This window comes from Stegodyphus dumicola, chromosome 8, assembly GCF_044657685.1.
Source record: "Stegodyphus dumicola isolate Sdum_Otavi_A_Nest chromosome 8, ASM4465768v1".
NCBI classification, from domain to species: domain Eukaryota; kingdom Metazoa; phylum Arthropoda; class Arachnida; order Araneae; family Eresidae; genus Stegodyphus; species Stegodyphus dumicola.
Genome location: NC_140775.1, coordinates 31,046,417 through 31,070,720, shown reverse-complemented (window position 1 = coordinate 31,070,720; position 24,304 = coordinate 31,046,417). Strand labels below are relative to the sequence as shown.

The 24,304-nt window shown below is 35.6% G+C and overlaps 1 protein-coding gene across 1 annotated transcript in view; it reads right to left on the bottom strand.

Moving 5' to 3' along the window:
* Positions 1-392: 392 nt before the first annotated feature.
* The window catches only part of LOC118200102 (uncharacterized), a 140,949-nt gene continuing 117,037 nt past the window's right edge, over positions 393-24,304 (bottom strand). The window contains exons 19-23 of the mRNA XM_035372026.2: positions 21,476-21,518; positions 18,621-18,699; positions 15,042-15,124; positions 11,209-11,391; positions 393-799 (exon numbers count right to left, since the gene is read on the bottom strand). Of these exons, the coding sequence (XP_035227917.1) occupies positions 11,223-11,391; positions 15,042-15,124; positions 18,621-18,699; positions 21,476-21,518 (374 nt within the window). The 3' untranslated portion in view covers positions 393-799; positions 11,209-11,222. The remainder of the gene's footprint in view (positions 800-11,208; positions 11,392-15,041; positions 15,125-18,620; positions 18,700-21,475; positions 21,519-24,304) is intronic.

The window sequence follows — 24,304 nt, the reverse complement described above, 5'->3', positions numbered from 1 at the left end:
TTGTCTTGTTAAGCTCAAGAATACTTCGGAATTTATAAACACTCAACAAGTTTTCCGTAAAAATGAGTTGCGAAGTAATGTTCAATCACAAAATTTCGCTCTGCTTGGAGAAAACTTATCTTCCTCTTTCACCAAACAAACGGTTTTTAAAGATAACAGCATGAACTACAACTAGAATTTCAAGTCACATATTGCTTGAAACAGCATAGGGGTGTCATCCATTAAAACAATTTGCGATTAATGTCCATTTGGGATTTTGAAAGTTTCATGTGTGCGACAGCATTTACAAAAGCAACTGCTTCGAAGACATCAAATTATTATTATTATTATTATTATTGCTTCAAGTTAACAAATTCAGAGACTGTTATAATGAATATTCCAAAGGAGAAAGCTTATAACTTTAAAACATTCTTTTATTTAAAAATTTTTGGTAAATGCAAGTGTTACAAATAATATGCATGTCTGTGTATAGATGACATCTCAAAATGACACTAAATGTAAAATGAATGACATAAATAATATACATGAATTTTTTCTCAGATTTATTTTAAACATCCAATAACGGTATATCTATGTAATTAAAATCAATCAGACAAATTCAACAGTTCGCAAAAGGCTTTCATTTATAAATTCTGTATTTCTATTAAAAGTTCTTTTTTATTGAATCATATATCATGAAACTATGTACATATTTTGATTTGCAAGATATATTTCTTTTCCTTCTCCATCCATTGAAGACACATTTTCGTTTTAAGTAAGTTGGACTAGACGCAACACATGATGACTTTTCGTTCTCTCCCTTTAAAAAGAGAAGGAGAAAATATTAACTTGCAACAATCAGAACACATATTACAGCTTAACATGTCAATTAAGAGCTTATCATTAAAAAAGTCTGAAATGATTCAGATTTTCAACTGTCGCTTTAAAGTTTAATTCGGTTTATACGAAGACATTATCAATAGAAATGGTCCAGGTGTAATAGCGAAATAGTTTATAGGATACTAGATGAATATACATTTAGACCAGCGTTTCCCAACCTTTTCAATATTGTGGAACTCTTATGCCAATGTTCAAATTCTAGCGTCCATGTAACAAAAAACAAAAGAAATTTTTTTGCACCTCTTTCTTTATCACTATTTCAAAATTCTGTAAGAGATTCTAAATCTTCATCTGGAATTATCTGGATTCTTTGTCTTCAAGTATCGTCACATTTTAAACATTAAAATCTACAGAAAAATTAAAAAACAAGAAACAAAAAAATCTGTAAGCTTTACGATTTTATATTACGCCTAAAGGGGCTTTTTTTTTAATGTTTCGTGTGCTACATTTATTTATTAAATATCATATTCTTCGCACTTAAACCATAAAATTCAATTCAATAGCATTATCGTAAAATAATTTTGAAATGAGCACATCTTTAGAATTTCGGATACACAGTGTCGCGCATTGAATATAAAAATAATTTTTTCCGCGTACAGCGTTGCTATTGCTCGCTTTGAAATCGTTAAATTCGTTAGTCGAAAATTCGTTAAAGTTTCACAAAACATGAAATAGATAATAAATCCAAATTCGGGCTTCCAGATGCCCATATTCGGTGGAGGATTATGTTATTCAAAATTGAATGGCTCTAGGTGCCGTTGTTTTATCACAATGCGATAAACATACATACATTTATGCAGATACTTTATTATTTAATTTCTTTAATATTTGGTGGCAACAATCTGAAAAGTGAAACTGACATTTAAAGTTTTTGACACAAAACGCCAAAACGAAATTAATAGCGCTTCTCGGCCATTTCCATTTGGGCTAAAAACCGAATAAAATATCAACGAAATAGTAAAATAAAAAAATCTAAATAATAGTAAAATAACAAATATGGACTAGCACTCTATTTCACTAACCACATGATCCTATACTTCTTGCATCACTAATGCATACATAACCAGTCATGTTAGATTCTAGTCCGTAACAACTGAAAAGCTGCCTTTGGCTGTTCGGCTATAAGCGATTAGACTTGTATTGGGTACGTGGTCGTGCAATGGCAATGTGTAGTTTAAGGAAAATTGCTAAAGAATCAGTAAACCTTCTTCCATTTATAAGGCGAAAATACTTTTTATTTCTTTCTTTATTATCATAACTATTACTTTATTGTTTACAGCTGAGCTGGCAATGCAAGTAACAAAGAAATTCATACAACTGTTGACGATGTCTGACGACTCTAATCGAGTATAGCCGAACAGGCAAAGGCAGCTTTTCAATCATCATCGGCTAGACTCTTATGACAGTCACACCTGCTTTCTCCCACCGAAGTTACCCGATTATATTACCGAATCAGATAAAAAATCTTTTCCCTTTTATGTTGCACATATTATTTCCCTATATTTGAGGAACACCTTGTAGAGACATTAGGTATTTATTTGGAAGCAGGCAAGATGAAAAATATGCAACGAAATCGAATCATGGACCTCTCAATTACGCGCTGAGTGTGCTGACCACTACACCACGAAAGCTCGCTAAGAAGGCGGGAGAAATACCTTATAACCTTAACAATGTTTCGCGGAACACTAGGAGGCCGGCAAACCCTGGTTGGGAAACGCTGATGATACTAACAATAGCAATGTTTTATGTATTTTCTGTACAGGGTGTATCAGTAGCGGGTACTCAATAGAAATTTAATATAAAATGAATTTGAAAATTTTGCTAACTGCAATTCTTAAAAATGATATTCCCTCAGAAAAATATTATTTATTTGAAACTTTTTAACGCATGACTTCACATGCAAATTTTTGCTACAACAGTTCTGAAAAAGTTCATTTTGGATTTATTACTTTATCCAAACCCTTAACAAGTTTCAAAGGAATGATCAAATTTAGCAGCTGAATGTGTTTCTATGACTGGTTATAAGTTGTAGGGTTTACCTTATTTTGAATAACAAATTTATTTTAAGTTTTCCTGTTCTCAACTTCTCAACTTCCCCTCCCATTCTCTCACCAGGATGTAAATTTAAAGTTAAGTGAAGTGGTATTTAAACGTGTGTTTATCTCAGTTTATTCAGATTCAAGTTCATTACCTGAACGATCAATGGCTGCACTCCCCTTCTACGGAACCTTCTATCAAACTAACCACGCCGCACGAAGTGCAGAACATTATTAAGGGACTTAAAGAAAGCTCCAGGAAAGGACAACATCACGAACCAGATGCTGAAAAACATGCCTTTTAAGACCGTATGCAAATTAACAGGCATTCTCAATGCATGTTTGTATCAAAATTATTTCCCGCTTTTCTGGAAGCAAGCAAGCATCCTGATGATTCCTAAGCCAGGGAAAACACAGGATTACCCGGCAAACTTTAGCCCCATCAGCCTGCTGTCCTCCATAAGCAAGATCCTGGAACGTATTATTTATCTCAGAATGCAAGAAAACTTGGACTTTCTCGTTGATCACCAGCACGGTTTCCGGAAAGGACTTTCGACCACAACGCAGTTAGTCAAGCTCACGGAGTTCATCGGCGCGGCTATGCACAACAGAATGAGTGTTGCTATCCTGATGCTAGACGTGGCAAAGGCTTTTGACCGCGTCTGGCATCCAGGGCTAACCTATATGCAGCTTCATGTGTCAAAAATATTTACGCAGGTATTCCTCAAGGGTCAATTTTAGGCCCGCTTTTTTATATCATCTATACCAACGATTTCCCATGCTTTTACGAGGATACAAATGTTCTCGCAGCTGCTACGCTGATGATACAGCGATAGTCACCAAGTCTCTAAACCCAGAGTATGCCTTGTCAAGAATTCAGGCCAAAATCCCTGCTATTGAGGGGTGGTGCAGTCGCTGGAAAACGTCTATTCAGCCAGAAAAGTCCAAGATTCTACTCATTCGAAATCGCAGACAGAGGAAACGGGTCAGAACTGAGGTTAAACCTTTTTGGCAAAATCATCCCTACAGTTGATAAAGCTAATTACCTGGGAGTTACCCTTAACAAGAACTACAATTGGAAGGATCATATGCTTAGAGTAAGCGGAAAAGCATACGGGATCATTTTCAGGCTTTTCCCTCTTTTAAAGAATGAAAACCTCACCCTCAGACTGAAAAAGAGGATTTATGAAACTGTAATCCGACCCATTCTCACGTATGCTTCCCCATCCTGGGCAAACTACAAAGCAAACGAAATTAGCAAACTCCAAGTGCTTCAAAATAAGGTGCTAAGAATCATCACAAAAGCTCCTTACTATGTTCGGAATAAGACCCTCCACTCCGACTTGAAAATAGATACTATTCAGGACTACCTCAGCAGAATAAACAACTTCTCTTACTCTTTCTCTCTCTCCAGCACACTTCTACCTCCACGAGAGAAAATTTCTTTCAGGTTTCTACTCTGTCAGGCCCCACATGGGATCACATCAGGAACTGGCAAGAGCAGGATTTTATTTCCTGCTGAAAGCCAGTATAACCGCAAAGTTCCAAGTTTATTCAGAGCGTGTTTCGCTAGCCTAGCGCACGTTTCGTTGTTATTTCGCGGTCATGCTAGTAAGCCTCTTCGCCTTATCAGTTAGTATCAAGCCGGCTAGTTTTCTGTGAGTCCATATCTTAGGAGCAATTTTGACGTGCGTTCTTGCACTCGTTATTTTTCATATTTGATTTGTATTATAGTCTACGTTTAGTTACCGTCGCAAGGTGTTTTGTAACGCACGAAGTCCCTGCTTTCTGTTAAATTTGTTTGATTTAATAAAGGGTTATTTTGCACCCTTCTTCTGTGCTGGTATTTAATTCACACCTGTGCGAGAATTCACCAGGTTCATTGTAGGATCTAAGTTAGTGTATGTGGAAAAGTAGAGATAGATCTTACAAGTAGCGCCCGAATTTTTCCGAACTATGTCTAACAACGAACGTGCAGCTGAGTTAGCTCCATCGACATCGCAAACCCCACTGGCTCCTGGAAATATGATGGAAGGCTTTGGTTATCTGGTGGACACCATGAGGGCCTCCATGAAACCCTCAGTGACATTTGACGGAAGAACCTTGGTCACTAGCTTCCTAGAAATTTTGGTTAATCACTTTTTACATTATCCTGTCCCTGATGTACAAAAAATCATGATAGCCACGACCGCCTTGCAAGGACAGGCATTAAGTTGGTTTAAAGGCATTGGAAAATTTCGATATTGAGAAATTGGAAACACCACTTATACGCTCGAAAATTTTAAAGCCGGCCGCGCTAGTAAAAGCTTTTCCCGTTATGAGGGATAGAGCTAGGCTTGAAGCCGAATTGTACGGCAAGTACCAATTTAAAATTGAAGAGTTGTCGAATTTCATCTTACGCAAGATCCAAGTCGCAAATTTGTTATATGGTAAAAAGCCCGACGAAGAACTAATCCAAATTATCTTGCCTCGACTATTGCCACAAGTTCAGGATTATACTGAAGAAACCCCAGCACTCTAGAACAATGTTCGAGCTGGTGGTAAAATTCGAGAGTAGGAGGGTAGCAGAAAGTACGCGTACGAGAAGTTTTGGTCAAAGACCAAACGGACAGTTTTCAAGGCCATATGCGGAAAAAGCGAAAACATCTTATAGCGGGAATAAATTTCAGATAAAAAGAAAGGCGATTGCCAAAATAGGCCGCAAGATTAAAAAAAAAGGGGGGCAGTTAAGAAGGATTTAAACTAGGACGGATGGCTGCTGAAAAGGGGGTACGATCACCCCATTCGAATAAAAATCCATCAAAAGTTCAACTGAATACGGTGATAATAAAAAATTTGTTCTTACCTGTAATTCACATTCGAATAAATAAGGTGCCAACAGAGGCCTTGGTGGATACAGGAGCAGAAGCAAATTTTCTGTCAGAACATTTCTTTCGAAACAATTTTAAGCATTATAGATTATTTAAAACGCAAAACACCAAAGTCATTGCAGCGCAGGGCAAACATTGTTTATGTATAGGTAAAGCAACGTTTAGTGTGGAGATAAAGAATGAAGTTCAAAAATTTATATTTTTTGCAGTGCGAAATCTACAACTTCGGTAATTTTGGGCACAGATTTTTTAAAAACAGCGGGAGCCCAAATTAATTTTCAGAATGAAACTGTGCAACTCAACATGAAGCCGAGGGAAGTACAAACTGTAGAGCTTCCGGAACTCAACCTGGAGCATGTGAAATTGGAAAACAGAGGAAAACTACAAGAACTGGTAAGACAGTTTTTTGATTTATTTTCTGAAACGCCTGGCCTCACTCAGATAGTTCAGCATGAAATTAAGTTAAAAAGTGAGTAGCCCGTGAAAGCCAGGCCATACAGTTAAGTTAAGGCCATACAGTTCGCGTTAAGGAAAAGATCATTGAGGAGCATATTCAGCACATACTCGAAAATAAAATAATCAAGCCAATAGGCACCCCTTTTGCGAGTCCCGTCGTGCTGTGTAGAAAGCAAAATGATCTGCCTCCTTCAAATTTAACATTAGGTCCACCAAATACATGATCACCATAGACCTTACATCAGGGTATTTTCAAATAGCTATGAAACCAGAGGATGTGCCTACAACAGCTTTTATCACGAAATTAGGAACTTATGCTTTCCTGAGAATGCCTTTTGGCGTATGTGGAGCCCCGGCGACTTTCCAACACACCATGGACATTATATTAAGACCTAATCCTCGGGAAATCAACGTTTACTTATCTCGACGATATAATTGTTTCAAGTGAAAATATTGACGAACACGTAAAAGATTTGAACGAAGTTTTTACATTATTAAGAGACGCAGGCCTAAAAATAAATGCGAGTAAATGTACGTTCGCGGCAGAAGAATTAAAATACTTAGGATACAAGATTTCAAAACGCGGAATTGAAATTCAAGACTCGAAAGTAACTGCGATAAAGAATTATCCACCGCCCAACACTGCCAAAAAGCTCTCTTCTTTCTTAAGCATGTGTAGCTATTATAGAACATTTATAAATGATTTCCCACAAATAGCGGAACGGCTCGTACAATTGAAAAGGAAAAAAAAACAGATTTTCGTGGTCAGCGGAGGCAAACAATGCGTTTGAAAGACTAAAAGCTACGCTAATTCAAGCGTTGGTCTTAAAATTCCCGGAGGGGGCTGAAAATTTCGAAATTTCGGCTGATGCTTCAGATTACGCTATTTTGGCACAGAATAAGCAGCCCGTGGCGTATTTTTCAAAAACACTGAGTCAAAGAAATTATACTGCAACGGAAAGAGAAACTTTGGCTGTACGTTTAGCCGTACAGAAATTCAGAGTTTATTTCGGTAAGGCACTGATAGTCGTGTATTCAGATCACGCCGCCGTGGGACGATTATACTCCGGCAAAAACTTAAGTCCACGACTCATAAGATGTGCATTAAAGTTGCAAGAATTCAACTTAATAGTTAAACACATACCGGGAAAGGAAAATATCGCGGCAGACGCATTACCTCGAATAAAATTGGACGAAGAAGGAAAACAAATAAAATGCTCCATTAAAAGTATTAGATTCCAGGAAAACAATTATTTTCGAGTTAAAAAAGGATCCAGAATATAGGCATATTTATGCATACTTGCAAGACCCGGATAATGTCGAACATCCGGATACAGCGGCTATAAGGAATAGAGCAGCAAACTATGAAATAATCGATAAATTATTATTTTATACTAAAACAACAAATGAAAATAGTAAAATAAGGCCAGTCATTCCAGCCGGGTTTCGACTCAGTATTTTAAAGGAATTGCATGACACGGTTACAGCTGGACACCAAGGGTATTCGAAAAATAGTACAAACAGTGCGCGAAGCGGTTTTTTCCCGCAACTTCAAAGAGTGGTAACCGAATATGTCAGGTCTTGCCATACATGTCAGTTAGTTAACGATGTAAATTATAGCCCGGCCGAGTATCTAAATAGTATAAGAGCTACTTTTACTAATGAGTTAATTGGAATAGATCTACTGGGCCCATTTCCAAAAAGTGAAAGTAATAGAAATAGATATTTACTAGTGATAGTAGACCATTTCTCAAAATGGTTAGAAATAGTCCCCCTTAAAAGAGCCTCAGCGAAAATTGTAGCCGATTTTTTTCTAAATAAATACATTTTATAATATGGTGCACCACTTAGGGTAATATCAGATAACGGCCCCCAATTTATTAGTCAAATTTTCGAGGAGCTATGTGCAGGGCTTGGCATTCGCCACCTTAAGATGATCCCGTACAGACCGCAGTCAAATATTGCCGAGCGCGTAAACAGAAACATAGTTAAAATCATTCGGAGCTATGTAAAAACGTATTACCGACGCTGGGATGACTCTGTAGATGAATTGGCGTATGCTCTCAGAACGGCCAAGCATGATACCACGGGAAAGGCCCCTTGTGAACTCTTTCTGGAGAGGAAGATAATTACCCCTTTAGATAAATTATTTTTTGTCCAGAAAAGGGAGGCAGAATTTAAACAAAAAGACATCCAAAAATTAATTAATCAAAAATTCAGATGAAGCTAGAGAAAAACAGTCGCTCTACTGTAATACGAAAAGAAGAGAGTTTAATTTTAAACCTGGGGATAAAGTACTGAAAAGAAAACATGCATTGTCTTGCGCCCCATTCGAAAAAGTGTCAAAATTTTTCCCTAGATATGAAGGCCCCTATGCGATTCAACGTATTTGTGGATGAGTTTTATATTTAAAAGGAAGCAAAGAGGACAAGATCACTGCCAATGTAGATCAAGTGAAAAAATACTATGATCGTAACGACATGCCTATTTTTAAAGATCTTTTTCAAGAAACTTCAAACATAGAAGGGCCCTCAACAGCACAAATCGTCTTTCTTCCAGGAATCAAAAGGAATGAAGACGGAGTCTTGGAGCCGGATGGAAAGAAGCGTCGACTTCAAGAGCCTAAATGTTTGAAAAAACGCAAAGCAGAAAAGCCCTATAAAAGAAATAAGGTCCTGAGAAAGGAAGGGGAGACTAGACCCCGCACAAGATCGACAAGCAGGCAAATGGAGAGGAAACAGCATTTGAGACATCAGAACTTACGACGTCAGCCACTAAGGAAAAGAAGTCAAGACTAAAGCACCTCAAGTTCCACATAGGAAACGTCTATTAGACGAGGAGCCGTTGAACAGAAGGAAACCTAAGAAACGGAGGAGAGCCTACGGAGGTCCAGCGAAAAATTCCCCGGCCAGTCCAAGGAGGTTACTCGGCTACAACCGGAAAACGTCCAGCGCACGCAGAAGTAGAACATAGCCGAAAGAAACCAGCGTGGGACCAAGGCATCAAAAGAAAACGGCCGGCAACGGAGAGCAATAGAAACGGTCAGAGTCGCCAGAGGACCAGAAGAAGACGCTTGAATCAAGTTCTATTGTGGGAAGACTTCGTCAAAAAGAGAATGACAGAGTACGCCAAACAAAAGATAAGTCAAAATTATTCTATTTAAATTTATTTTAAAATCTAGTTCGAAGTTGGTTGAAAATATTTGTCAGTTTTGCCTCGGGAAGAGGACAAGATTTGTTTAATTTAGTAAAAAGCTTACAATTTTGTATTTAGCAAAAAGCTTACAATTTTGTATTTAGCAAAAAGCTTACAATTTTGTATTTAGCAAAAAGCTTATAATTTTGTATTTAGCAAAAAGCTTACAATTTTGTATTCAGCAAAAAGATTACAATTTTGTATTTAGCATAAAGTTTACAATTTTGCGTTTGAAAAAAAAAAAAAAAAAAAAAAAGCTAAAAAGAATTGTTTTTGCATTATTGTTATTATACAAGTAATTTAAAATTGTTCTATTAAGCAAATAGCTTTAAATGTTTATAAAAAGTAAGAAAGCTGTAAGAAAGTAAGGCAAATAATCTTCGCCATGTTAGAATGAAATGTTAACTTTGGTCGTAGAGACTTTGGTACGAAAATGTTTGTATGGTATCAAGAAAACGAACTTCGTTACTCAAAGTGTTAGAAATTCGTGCATGTAGTTAGTTAATCTATGTTTATTTTTGAGCAGAGTAAAGTAAGAAATTGATATGTCTGAATTACTTAAAGTATTTTGTATGCTTGAAATTGTGTTTCGAATGAAGGAGTTAGTCTATGTTACTGATGATAAGTACTAAAAAGACGTTAAGATAACTTGAGAATGAATGTAAATTAAAAAGTTAGGCTCTCCAGACAACACTAAGTTAATTTTCACTAGCGTTAGCACCTCAGGCTGAGATTTGATTGTAAGGTGTCTGTCTAGGTCTGGTTGGTTTAATTCTAACATGTAAATGTGGGATAGTCGGTAAGTGTTGTACATTTTACATAAAGCACGCTCGCATTTTTCGGTACACTATGCTGGAGAGCAAGGGGGAGTTTCAATGTTATTTAGAAAGATTGAATTGAGTAAATGTAGAAAAGGTTGAACTGTTAAAATATATATATACTAAAAGTGTGGCAAGTGTAGGATATATGTAAGCACGTATAAACTACCTGGTAGGAGACAGATCAAGAATTGCTAAAGAGAGAAGATATTGTAATTATGTGCCACATTTCTCCATCTGCGAAAACCATTAAATTTAGTTAAGATATAGATTGTAAAGGTAAACTCACAGGTCGATTTAGAATTTAGCTATCTTATCCAGGCTTTTAAAGCTTTGTTATGCGATAGTTAAATTCTGGCGAGGGAAATTGTAGGCTTTTCCTTATTTTGCATAACAAATTTATTTTAAGTTTTCCTATTCTCAACTTCCCCTCACATTCTCTCACCAGGATGTAAATTTAAAGTTAAGTGAAGTGCTATTTAAACGTGTGATTATCTCAGTTTATTCAGAGCGTGTTTCGCTAGCCTAGCGCACGTTTCGTTGTAATTTCGCGGTCACTCTAGTAAGCCTCTTGGCCTTATCAGTTTAGTATCACGCCGGTTAGATTTCTGTGAGTCCATCTCTTAGGAGCAATTTTGAAATGCATTCTTGCACTCATTATTTTTCAGATTTGATTTGTATTATAGGCTACATTAAGTTACCGCCGCAAGTGAACGGTGTTTTGTAACGCACGTGCTTTCTGTTCAATTAGTCCGTGCTTTCTGTTAAATTAGTTTGATTAAATAAAGGGTTATTTTGAACCCTACTTCTGTGCTGGTATTTAATTCATGCCTGTGTGAGAATTCGCGAGATTTATTGTAGGATCTAAGTTAGTGTATGGGAAAAGTAGAGATAGATCTTACAAAGTAGTTTTTATAACCAATCATGTCCAAAGTTATAAATTTCTATACTTACAAGTAAAAGATGGCTTAAATCCTTTCAACATAATTTCCAGGGAAAGTGCCAAACAGACCAGTTCTCAACGAAGTACCCACATACCAACCATCATCGCATTTTTCCATGACATATACAGTGTCACCTTCTTTAAGTTCCAATTCGTCATCATTTTGAGGTTTATAAGAGTACAAGGAACGGTAACTGTAAATAAATATTGAAATTATATCTTTTACCATTATAGTTCATGAAATATCACTTCAGGATAATTATTTAATATAACAATTGGATACAGCTAAGCTCCAGGTCTTCGCCTGAAAGGTTAATCCTCCAACTAAGTTCTTTGCATTTAAGCTCTAGGTTACGCCTGAAAGTCACTGTTAATTTCAGTGATGATTTCGAAAAAGGTGTACCTTTTATTTATTGAATTTTCGCACGTTTTTAACTTAATCATATACTTTTTAAATACAATATTCCTTACTGTAAGTTCATGATTTCCAAAAATTTCATAAATTTCGTTAAGTGAAATAAGTGAAAAATTCCACGAGTTCAGAAATTTGGCTCTTGATTGTTAGTTTTGGCCTAGGATTTAGCAATAGTTGGGACTCTTATTATCATTTGCGCTCTGTGCAGCCAGTAGCCTCAGGTTTGTCTTCCGTTGAGCCGTATTCAGTACTAGTTTACCAAGGCTGGTTCTCAGTCATTTGCGAGTAACAAACTCCTGGTTCGAAAAAAATTAACTTTTTTCTGATAATTAATTTTAGTGGGAAATTTTGGGCACTTATGGTAAAACGCAGGACGTCTTGTGGCATGGCAATTTGCACATTTAGGCTCTTCCATTCTATCCTTGTTAGGGCATGTGCAGTAGAACATGCCCTAACAAGGTCATTCCACTTTTCTTGGTTGACGCGGCAATTTTTCGATGACTGATGGTTTTCTGGGATTACAGCACTGCAGCATTTGATTTTTAGATATAAATTTCTCAATAGTGATAAACAAGCGGATGAGAATCATATATATTTTCCGCGTTGCCATTTTACATAATATTTGCCAGAAATAGTGAGATCGGTGCTTCACTTTTTATTCAAGGTAACTGTATTTTTTGGAGTGTAAATCCTTTCCCGTAAATGCTGCATCAATTTTATCTTTATTTTGATAAGGGGGCCACCAAGTACCACCTCCATGGATCTAATAGTCTTAATACTGACTAAACCAGAGATGGGCAAACATTTTCGGTCGCGGGCCAAAAATCGAAAAAAAAAAAAAAAAAAAGTTTGGTGGGGGGGGGCAAGATAAATTTTTCTAAAATTTTAAAACAATATACGAGTATTACAATTTAAATGTGTTAATGAGATCAATGAAACTGTGATTTCATATTTAAAAGTTTCTGATATTGGAGTTCGAAGTGAGATGTACTGATTCTAAGGAACGAGGCTAAATGCTCATCTGTCAGTCTGCTTCTGAAATATTTCTTTCTAAGGTTCATAATTGAAAACACTTGTTCACATATATAAGATGAAGCAAACATAGCACTGATTTTCTGGGCGTGAGATATTAAATTTGGGAAACTTACTTTCGATAATGATTTGCAAAACTAACTTTCGCATATATAGAAACAACTGCTTAAGATGATTGTTAGATTGCAACTCAATGAATTCAAGCCGAAAATCTGACCTCACTGCTTCACAATTTACATTGAAAGGCATGGTAAAAATATCCAAATCTGTTTGAATGGCATTGAAATCTTGAAATCTGCTTTCGAACTCAAAATGCAGTTTTTTTTAAACTTAATAATTCTTAACCTTTCTTCATTTGCTGAGGGTATTGAATTTAACCTCGGGAAATGAGACCAGTCGTTCTTAGCTAGCTGCCCAGCCAAACAAATTAAATTTTAGTTTAAAAGCTTTGAGATGGGCCCAGATATCGTCGATAAATTGATTTTTGCTTTGCATCTTGACATTCAAGTTGCTCATATGACAAAGAAGATGTGTGTAAAATGCAAAGGTCGAAAGCCAGTCTGTATCTTCTAACATTTCGCACTCCGCGGAATACTGCTTCTCATGGAGAATGACACAATGTCGTCGTTCAGCTGCCAGACTTTCCTCCACCAAGCCATCTTACTTTCATGTAACAGATAAGAGTATTCAGATTGCGCGGACTGAAGAAAATCTCGAAATTGCCTGTGTGTAAGTCCACGAGATCGAATAGTATTTACAAGCTTCACGACTGCATCAAGCACGTGTTTCATATTCAATGCAGATTTACACAGAGCATCTTGATATACGAGATGCCCAGCCTTGGACTAAACAATGTTTAATGTGTCGTTCTCAAAATAGTTCTAGTTATTCTCGGGGTATGACAAAATTTTTAGCTATTCACCGTGTAATTTCTCGAGAAATTTAGCATGTATGGTATTTGTAAGATTGATTAGGAAATCCTTATAACTATAATCATCAGATTTAATCATAATTAGCGGCGTTCCAGGGGTTCTAGCCAAAGGTAGGTGGTCTGTTCTTCTAAGATTACGCCCGTGTCTGCATTATTTAACAAAGTAAATGAGTTCTGAGTCAGAATTTCTTTAACTTGATCAATTTTTTACGTATTTTGCAGTTTTTTTGGAGAGTCCTATCAGTATGTCATCATCAGTATATTTATTTCCAAAACCAAGGATCTTTGCATCTGTAACTGTAACGCACCTTTTACGCAATATATTTGAGTATATCGTATTCATCGAAGTTTCAGTGTAGTAAAATACCCTTACTACACGGAAGTTTCCCTCCGCAGAAGAAGTATCAGCCTGTTTCGGATTAGCATCTATGCTTATAGACAATTGTTTGTTGGCCTAAGACGAAAAGTCACCACCTTTTGCAATCATAACGACCTGTATCCTACTCTCATGAGAGCTGACTTCAAATTCTTTTTAGAGAAAAACAAAAACATTTTTGACAAAAGTGCTTATCTGGATTCGAACTGCCAACATGTCGTATTCTGCTAGGCAAGATCAGACGGAACTCCTGCATTGCAATAAAAAGTCTTCTACTAAACTGTAAAATCTTCTACTGAATGTAAGAATTTTCTTGTCTACCACATATCACATGCTCGAAACTCACTTTTGCACACACTGGTTTTTTTTTTTTTTGTTTTGTTTTTTTTGTTTTTTTTTTCTTGGTCTGTCTTTTCGTCTCACTAACATTTTTATATTTCGATTTGCGTTTTGTATTTCGATGATGCTCTGGTATGCTTTGCACCGAACTGAAACACTGTTGCATGACGTTACACGCCAAAATCCAATCCTATCGTTAACTTTTGCACAGCAGAGCAATATTTGCCTCCAGCATTCTTAATGACAAGAAGAAAGTATCTCTTTCTACCTATTTCTTTATGTCGGTAACGAATACTCGATACCGACTAAATCAAATGACAAAACAGGAAACATTTTTACGCATACCATTAACTTTCCAAATTTTATGGTTTCCATCCTCATTCGAATTCTTTCAAATTAAAATTTGTTATGATCCATTAAAATACACTTTTGACTTCCCAATAAACTATTTCATTTACCTGGACCTTGATATTATTCCACGGTTTCCAGGACCAATGGTTAAAGTGCAATAAAGCGTTTTAGATGCAATATGTTCTTTGCGTTATTTATGTTAATATTACATTAGTAAAATTCCGGTAATACCATTAAAACAACTCTTGATTTCTTCGATATTTGTCATTAAAGAGGAGGACAATTCACCCCCCCCCCAATGTATAAGAATTCATAAGCAATGAATAGCATCATTAAAAACTTAATAATGACACTGTTTAAGGAACAATACTACTGCAATACTGCATAGAAGTATACTTACGGGATTGGTTCATTGTATGTGTCAATGTGAAGTGACTGCGTTAGGGAAGACTTGTTTTCTAATTTTTCCAGATTTAGAGGAGGCTGCAATAATGAAATACATCATTACACTAACACATATATTACTCGTAGCCTTATACAATAATATCATGTATGATAATATTTATGACAATTCTTTTAAGAAAATTAGCACATTAGACCTCCAGCGCAGATTATTTCATTTGAAAAGATTCAAGTTTATTTTGACAGACCATAAAACACATTAAGCTGATTTGAAATCAAAACTAAACAAAATTTAAAATTAATTTTTATTAAACTTTAATCTTAAATACCATACGCAGAAGATCTAAGATATCTGATACTTATATGTTTAAAATATTACATATATATTATAGATAATATTAATAACATTATACAATATAACATAAAATATATAATAAATTAAAAATATTATATGAACAGGAACACTTGTGGTGTCAAAATATAATTTAAGATTTCTTAATCTCTTTTTAGATAAAAACGGTGCCATTAGTGTTAGAGGCCGTTTGAGTCAGTCAAATCTGAGGTACACTGTGTGTGTGTGGGGTGGGGGGTGGGAAAGGCAGTTCTATATCTCCCGTTCTACAGGGCCGATTGACGAAATTAAAATTGCGTTTTTCATGTCTCGAAAGCGTGACTTAGGATATATATTAGATTTATACACAGCATTGTTCTAACATAGGTATTTTGACATAAAATCGTCGGACTTTTTCTGAAATATTCCGATTTTTTTCCTCTTTCGATTCTACAATTCAAATTATGCCTAAATATTGTAAAATTTGGTGCGAAATTTAAGGAGAATTGAAAATTTATCTTGGGGTACTTTTTCAGTTTGCGCCAAGAATAATTTATTGGCGAACTTCTTAATATATGGCAACCTATTTCCCCTTCCCTTCCATTGTGCAGAACCGGAAAAAAAAGCCACTTCGTAACTACCCTTTTTACATTGTGCATGAGCGGACAAAAGGTGACTTTGTTTCTCTTTCAAGTATTTTTAACAAAGTGCCAAAACCAGATCTGATGTTATTATCGCTTTAAACAAATATTCCAAATTTCAAAAAGCGCCAATATATAAATTCAATTATATATTCGGAAATTTTGAATAAAAAAACTAATTTTTTACAGGTATGCTTAGAAATACAGCTACTTTAACAAGATGGCAAAATTTTGTAGGTTATAATTCAAAATTGTTTTCGAAAAACTTATAAAACTTATTTAAAAATACAAATTAAAAAAATAAATCATAAAAAATGGGCGAATTTTATTTCAAATGAACCTAAATTTCGAAATGTGAAAGAAAAAATGAAATAAGTTTAATAAAGCAAGAGAGAAAAATATGCACCAAATTCAATTAATATTGAGGAGCTAAAATTTTGAGAGCTTAATGTTTTAAAAACTACTCGTGCGAGTTTTATAAAATTTGGCAGTTTGGCATAATTTAAATCGTAGAATCGAAATATGGGAATAAAAAATGGCATGTCATTTCAGAAAAAGTCCGATTTTTGTGTCAAAATATCTATATTAGAACAATGTTGTATGATCTTAAATTCACTTAGTGCGAAATCCAGTTATTCTACTACTTGCGCAATTGCTGCAAAGTAAGTTAATAATAATTTATTTACTATGCTATATATAAATCTAATACATATTCTAAGTCGCGCTTTCGAGACATGAAAAACGCAAGTTGAGTTTCGTCAATCGGCCCAGTAGAACGTAAGATATAGAACTGTCCCCCCCTTTTTTTTTGTGCACTCTACAATCAGAAGTATCCCATCGTTTTGACAGCTGGGCACAAACTAATTAAATTTATTATGAAATATTATCGCAATAAGTACTTACACTTAGGTTCCAAACTCTTCTGAGCAGTGTACGTCAAATCTTTTGGTGGTAGAAATTTGGAAAGGCAGATAGTTCACGAATGTATACAGTAGACGCTGAGAAAAGTCCATCGTTGCTTCGCAAAATAAATGGGTTACCTTCCTTACTCAGAGCTTCCCTTTTACCTTCACCATAATTGATTTTTGTGGGCCCTTTTATGTTCAGTACAAAGAGAAATGAAAGGGTGTGTTACAAAAAGCATATATCGCCAATTTTCATATGTATATCTACGAAAGTAGTACATTTTGGGATAACGTCTGATCTAACAACCAAAGCTTTAATGGCAACTTTGAATTTGGCACGACAAGGCAAAAGTGCTGTAATTTTCACAGATAGCGAGCTAATTTTAAAGGTGCTCACGTGAAATTGAAACGTTTGTAAAATCTTGTAAGAACTTCTGATGACAAATCCGTTCTCGAATCCGGACAATCTCAAATCTCGGAGAAAGCATGGAAGTAATTTGTGCGTCTCATCATAGGAGGCAGCGGTGGTTCACCTATTAGGTGTCTCCATAATAAAGAGGCCAGCGCTTCCGGCCTTAGTAGCGGCCAACGCCGATAACCGGCTAGAGACCGCCACTGAAAGGGGAAAAAAAAACTCCGGATGACAAATTATCAGGTTTTTGGGCTTCTAAGGAAGTACTTTGGAAATTTCTTCTGCCCACAGCTCCAAACTTTTAAGGGCGCTGGCAGGTTGGTGTTATGTCTTACGGACGCTATCTAAAAAGAGCAGTTGAGGAATCAAGCTAACTTCAGAAGAACTGCTATTTATTTTCTGCTCCAACTGAGGGCATTCTCAATTCGAGATCCCTTACCCCTTTAATCTCGATATTCTGAGGCTTTAACGCTCAGCCATTTGTTGACATTCCAGCATTAGAACTTTTAGACAGGCCAAATAATAGGTTAACCGGTTCGTAGAGAAGAATAAAAAATGTCCAACAAGTAAGATAGAATGCGAACCATCTGCAACAAAGAGCTAAATGGCAATTAAAGACAACATTTCTGTTGGCTCTCTTATATAGTTGAAGGAAGATAGTTTACCCCCCTTCAAATCGCCTCTTTGTCGAATAGACTTAATAGTTGGTCCTGGTGCAAAATTCGTGTGGTGATCGTGAGAACGCTGATACCTTTAAAAATGTATTCCAACAATCTGTACATTGCCTATCCAGTGAGAACCTGTTGTTTTATGCAAGCTTTAATTTATTAAAACTACTTATTAATTCTAATTATATTATTGCATATGTTTGTCATACTGTTCAGAAATTATTTACTTACACGTTTATTTTGAAATGCTGAGTTATTTCAAGGTCGGACGGGATATTAGAGATTACTACACTGTTTATGTTTTTAAAAAAGGTCAAAGATTGTCTTTTCAAAATCGGTAACAACAGTATAAGTCCTAAAGATGTAACGGTCGACTGTGTTCCATAATTATTCTAGTAGCTTCAATTATAGTGTTTTTCAAGCTGTTTTGAAGCTCAAATTCTTATAAAATAAATTAGGTCTTAGTTTTTCTTGCTACAAGTAGCACTGTGTTCCTCTTAACTTGTAACAGCAACAACAGTTGAATTACAATAGTATAGTAGTACGAATAGTACACAAGTTATCAAATTATCCATTGACGACTGACAAATAAATGACTTTAATACTTAATTGTGGCTTACTTTGTTCTGCAGAGGCCTTAATCCTGTGTTGAATGTTGGACCCTCATGTTTTGGTGGTGAACCATTGACGATAGGACTGCTGAAATATGAAACATTTACTTCTGTTTAACCCTGTAATTTAGTATAACATGAAGTTTTAACATATATGGCTACAATTTAAAGACTTAAATATATTTCAATGAGATGAAACAATGAAAGCCTATTTTGATTAAGCCCCAAAATTTCATGTAAATGAAGAAATGCTCCTCATTGAAATTCATTTCAAGTTAACATTATAGACTAATTAAAATGAAATTTTCAGTTCTAAAGGGTAAAAAGAAATCAACCACATTAGTACAAAATACGGATATCAAGTTTTCATTCAAAAATACACTTCTTTTAAATGATAACTGCAATGTAGCAGCATGAAGTAATAAAATACAATTTAAATACGGACATAGTAACTTATAATAAGACACATGATCAGAATTACAGACTGCAACGTATGTGGAAAATCTATCACAAGTGCCAGTCATATATTATACATTAGTGTGATACGGACTGATATAGATCCAAATATTAACTCAAGGAATAACCTACACATTTATCCGCTTTGTAAATTCTACAATTCAGCTAATAACGAAGCGTGATGAGTAAGTCATGCAGCAACTGTATTTCAGACTTAAAGTAAGGTCTGATAATCTAGCCATTACACAAATTAAGGAAGATGATGAATTTACCATAAAAGATTCTTTAGTTTTCATGGGACATGAAATTGGGAATAATATTTTCATAGGTACTGCTAATGGACTGGAGCAGGGGTCGTCAGCTACTAGGATAATAATTTAATCTTTAGAACGTCTGAATTATGCTGGATGGATGGATGCCGACAATATCTATATCGTATATAAGAGGAATACATATATTGCTAAAGTCTCAATGTATCGCATATTTTCACAGCGTTGTCGGACACAAATGAATTTAATCATAGGCCTGTAGATTGCGTATTTTGATGCTTTTACATTATAGACAAAATACACAAAATGCTGAAATGGAATTTATCAGAGACAGCAATCCAGTAGATGTATAAAAATCATATCAACTTCAAAATTTAGCGCTTTTTAGTGTTAGATTCTTCTGATTTTAAAGAAAAAAGCTTGGTATTTATAAAGAAGCAATTTGACGTCCGTCTCACAAAATATATAAAAGTATCTCCGTTTGAAATTGATGTCAATCAAAAGTTGAACTATAATCAATTACAAAAATTTAAAAAATCACATATTATCAAATTAAGAGCTATTTTTTCCTTTACGGGCATTAGGGCATTCAGGATAGCTTTAAATAAAAAGTTTAGTTTAACACTGCTATTAAGTAGACTTGTAGAGACATTAGGTTATTTCGGAAGCACGAAAGGTGAAAAATGAGCAATGCCTTCGCCGGGAATCGAACCGCAGACCTGTGGAATACGTGCCCAGCATGTAAACCACTACACCACGAAGGCATGCGAAGAAAGTGGGAGAAATACCTTATATACTTCCCCTTTCTAAAGGGCAACTGTGGTTTTAGGTGACCCAATAGCCAAATCCTGGGTGTGAAGAATCATCATCCAACACCCTTTTAGTTCGAGCGCCACAGTAGAGACATTAGGTTAATTGGAAGCCAGAGAGATGAAAAATGAGCAATGCCTTCCCCGGTAATCGAACCACGGACCTCGGGAATATGCGCCTAGCGTGCAGACCACCAGACTACGAAGGCATGCTAAGAAGGCGGGAGAGATACCTTATAGACTATGTTTCTAACATGAGAACATAAGTGAAAAAATAACAGTTCTTCATATTTTATGTACAATTTCAATAAATTTAGCAATAGGTGCTTGCGAATTTGGAAATATCAGTAGAGTTTGTTTCATTCATAACAAGTTATTGAATGCAAATGGAGTTAGTATATTCAAAATTACTAACTTCAAATTGATTAAACTTAGTACATTAAAAAAAAGGAGCTATTCCGTTATGTACCTGTCAGACACTTTGCAGCCTGTGAAAGAGAAGCCGTACACACGCCGAGGTCCAATCATAGCACCGTAAGGGGATCAAATCATTTGAATGTGTGTTTAATTTAACACATTTAGTTGTGCATTTAAAATTATTATAAACCACTATATAAACTTCATTAAGTTCAATACACAATTATCATTAATTAAAAAATTCTGTGTATGTTTACTAAAAATATGGAGAATAAAAATTCATGCCAATACATGCATTTTCAAAACATTGCAGAAATAAAAATACACAGATTTTTTTTTTTAAATCAATGTATTTAAACTCACAATGTTGTTGCCTTTTGAGACATTACTCGTATTATTTCCATTCCATAAGAAAAAATCCTGTAACTAACATATGATTTAAAAATTTTAATAATTTCTGACCAAAAACAAAACATGCCCTGAAGACATTTTTGAAAGAATTCTTTTCAACTGAATTAAAATTCAGTTATCTTCAATAAATACGTAATCTGAAAGAATATTAGTGCTTTGGAAATAAGAGGCTCAATGGCATATAATCAATCTGAGATTAGTGTTACAGTTATACGAAAATCATAAACATTATTACACAAAGAATAAATGTCTTTTCCACTAAACATTGTAACAAGATCTTACTCTAGCATTACACTAAAAAAGGGTCTTACGACAACATTATTAATGATATGTGCTGTAAGAAAAGAAACAGAAAAATGTTCTTTAAACTTCTAATCTATGATTCAAAACACTTATCGAAACTCAAATGGTTTACTTTTAAAATTTGAAAATAGGCACTGTCCTTTTTGTTCTTCCAAAGTACAGAAATATTAAGAAGGGGAAAAAAAAGAAGAAAACTTACTAGACTGGACTTGCTGGTGGCCTTGGTGATATAGATCTGGATCCTAAAACAAAGAATTATTTTTAACGCACTTAAAAAAAAAACGTACTCTTATGTTAATTTGCATGATTTACCTTCTAATACAATAACAATAATTATTTCTACGGGAATGACGAGTTTAACACAATTACATGAAAGACTTACCTTCTAATGCAATAATAATAATTCGCATGGAAATTAAGAGTTTGACACAATTATATGAAATTTAGCATCGTTAATTGTGATGATAATTATGATTATAACAAAGACAAGTTCAGTGGGGATTTTTTTAATTCATATACATTCTACTTTGCACTCCACAAGCATCATGACGAAATGAATCACTGACCATTTGAAAGAGTAGGTTTCCAAGTTTTGAATAGTTGCCAGCAAGGAAAGTGCTATTCTTTTCAACGACCAGTTACTTGTTTACGCTCGAAATAGAGTTTTGCGTTCTCTGCTACACGAGCCTTCGGCAGTTGTTTCGACATTTCAAAATAATAAATATTTATGTAAAAGAACAAATCTTGGAGAGCCGGGAATTTCTGACGAAAAATTGTGACAATTTGACAATGTGGGGAAAAACCGTGAGTCCACAACTCCAAGCTGTTCATAACTTATATCTAAACCCACATGAATACTAGTTGGACAGGAAATTTATCGGTAGCCTGGCCTAGATGTAGTTCTATGAAATAGGTTTATTGTTTTGATAATCCTACATCAGATGCAAAAGTTGCGTAGCATAAATGAATCAATTAAAATATTCAAAGCGATACTGCAATATACAAATTACAGCAAATGGAAGGCATAGACCCCTATCAAAAACATGTATAATACTCGAATGATTCAACATTTTGTTTCATTCAGCATGGGAACAGCAAAACATTTATCTGATTTTGATTAAGGCAGGGCTGTGATGGCGAGATGCTTGATAGAAGATATAATAAATTACATCCCATAATGTCAAAATCATGTGATTTTTACTGAATACGTTTGAATAAATAGATATGCAAATTTTAAGCTGATAGAAGCAAGTATAGTTATTGGCAGGTGTGTACACTTTGCTATAATGGATTATCGATATTCAAAGCAGCAAATAAAAATCACATTTTGTATGAAAAATAGAAATTAAAACAGAGCTTTTAAAAGTGGCAATAGCAAAGACGCCATCAAAATGTCAATATAAAATTAAGTGATGAGGTTACGAAATGGATGATTACAGAAGCAGATAGCAAAAACAACAATAACGGATGATAATATTAACAGCTTATTAGATGAAAAATGATTTAATAAAGGATCAAGTGTGAACTGATAAATGGAGAATTACAGATTGATCACTGGTCAGTTAAGCTAATTTTAAAAGAAGAACTAGGCACGAGAAAGATTTTTGCGGAGTTTGGGTCTCACACACATTAGCTCCTTTTGCGACAGACCTTCTTGCTAAAACAGCAAATGACTTAATTAATCATTCTTGTCTATTCACGAGACTTAACTCCCAGTTACTACTGCCTACTTTCAGAATTAAAAGCTATGGCTGAAGGGAAGAATATTTTCCAATAAAACTAATATCGAGAGTGAAAGGCGAGACAGTATTCCAGAAAGTGAGTTTCTGGCCTGCTTTTAGAAATACAAAATGTGAGCAAAAATTAAGGACGGGGGGGAAAGGAGTTAGCATGAAGGCGGAACAAGGCAACAGAACGAACCGAAAGACGAGCAAGTAGACAGATTTGAAACCGCTACAGTACGATATACGCATATATGCCGCAAAGACTCACAGCATCGTTTCACGAGCCTATAGAGCATTTTAAACGGCAGCGTTCAGCAGTGGTCGTCTACGAGCAAGAACAGTGGCACGACCAGCATATTTTCCTACAGGCGAGATGAAGCAGGCGGCAGAGTACGAGAAAAATCGCAAGGCACATGCAACAAACTATTGAACGTCCGCTATCATGTTTTGCCGTGGCCAGGAGGCTGCACAAACTAGGTCTAATTGCACGACGACCAGTACGGGGGGGTGCCATTAATGCCTGTTCATCGCAGACGCCGGTTTCTGCGGTGCCAGGAACACAAGAACTGGACACAACAGGGGTGGGGGTTAAGTGCTTTTAACGGATAGAATCCAATTGAGAGAGAAGAAAACATACAGTCACCCCTCCTTCCCCCAAATTCATCAAATGACAAAGTTTTGGAGGTGCCGGAGATCTCGTTTGGGGTAGTATCATGTTTGATAGTCATACAGACCTCCACATCTTCTAAGGAGATTCAATCACTAATGTCTCTTTTGTACCGAGGGTCTTTTGTCTGACGTGAGTCTGTAGAATTGCTATGAATGCGGACTTCTCTTCATAAACGACAACGCTACATCACATCGCATACAGCAGTGTCTCAGACCTTCTGAAAAGTGAAGCTATTTAACGCATAAATTGGCTTGCAAAGTCTCCGGACCTAAATCTCACAGAACACGTACGGGGACGTTTTCGGGAGAGGCTTAGCAGCACGTGACCGGAAGTCCGCAATGATTCTGGAGCTGAAATTTGTGCTACAAGAGGAATGGCTCTGAGGCTTGAACAGCTTCTTGACAACCTTGTCCTCATCGTTGACAGGCATTGTAATTGCTGCATCTCAGTCAAAAGTGATCATATCTCTTTCTAAAGACAGCAGTTTTCTTGCGATGCGCCCGCCGTATGGAGGTTTCTGTCTTTTCTCCAGTTGTGATCGGAACTATCTGTCCAATAAAATACCTTTTTATTCTTTTGATTCCCTATTTGAATTATTTGTAAGGTATAAGGTTGTAAGGTATGTTTAATTTTA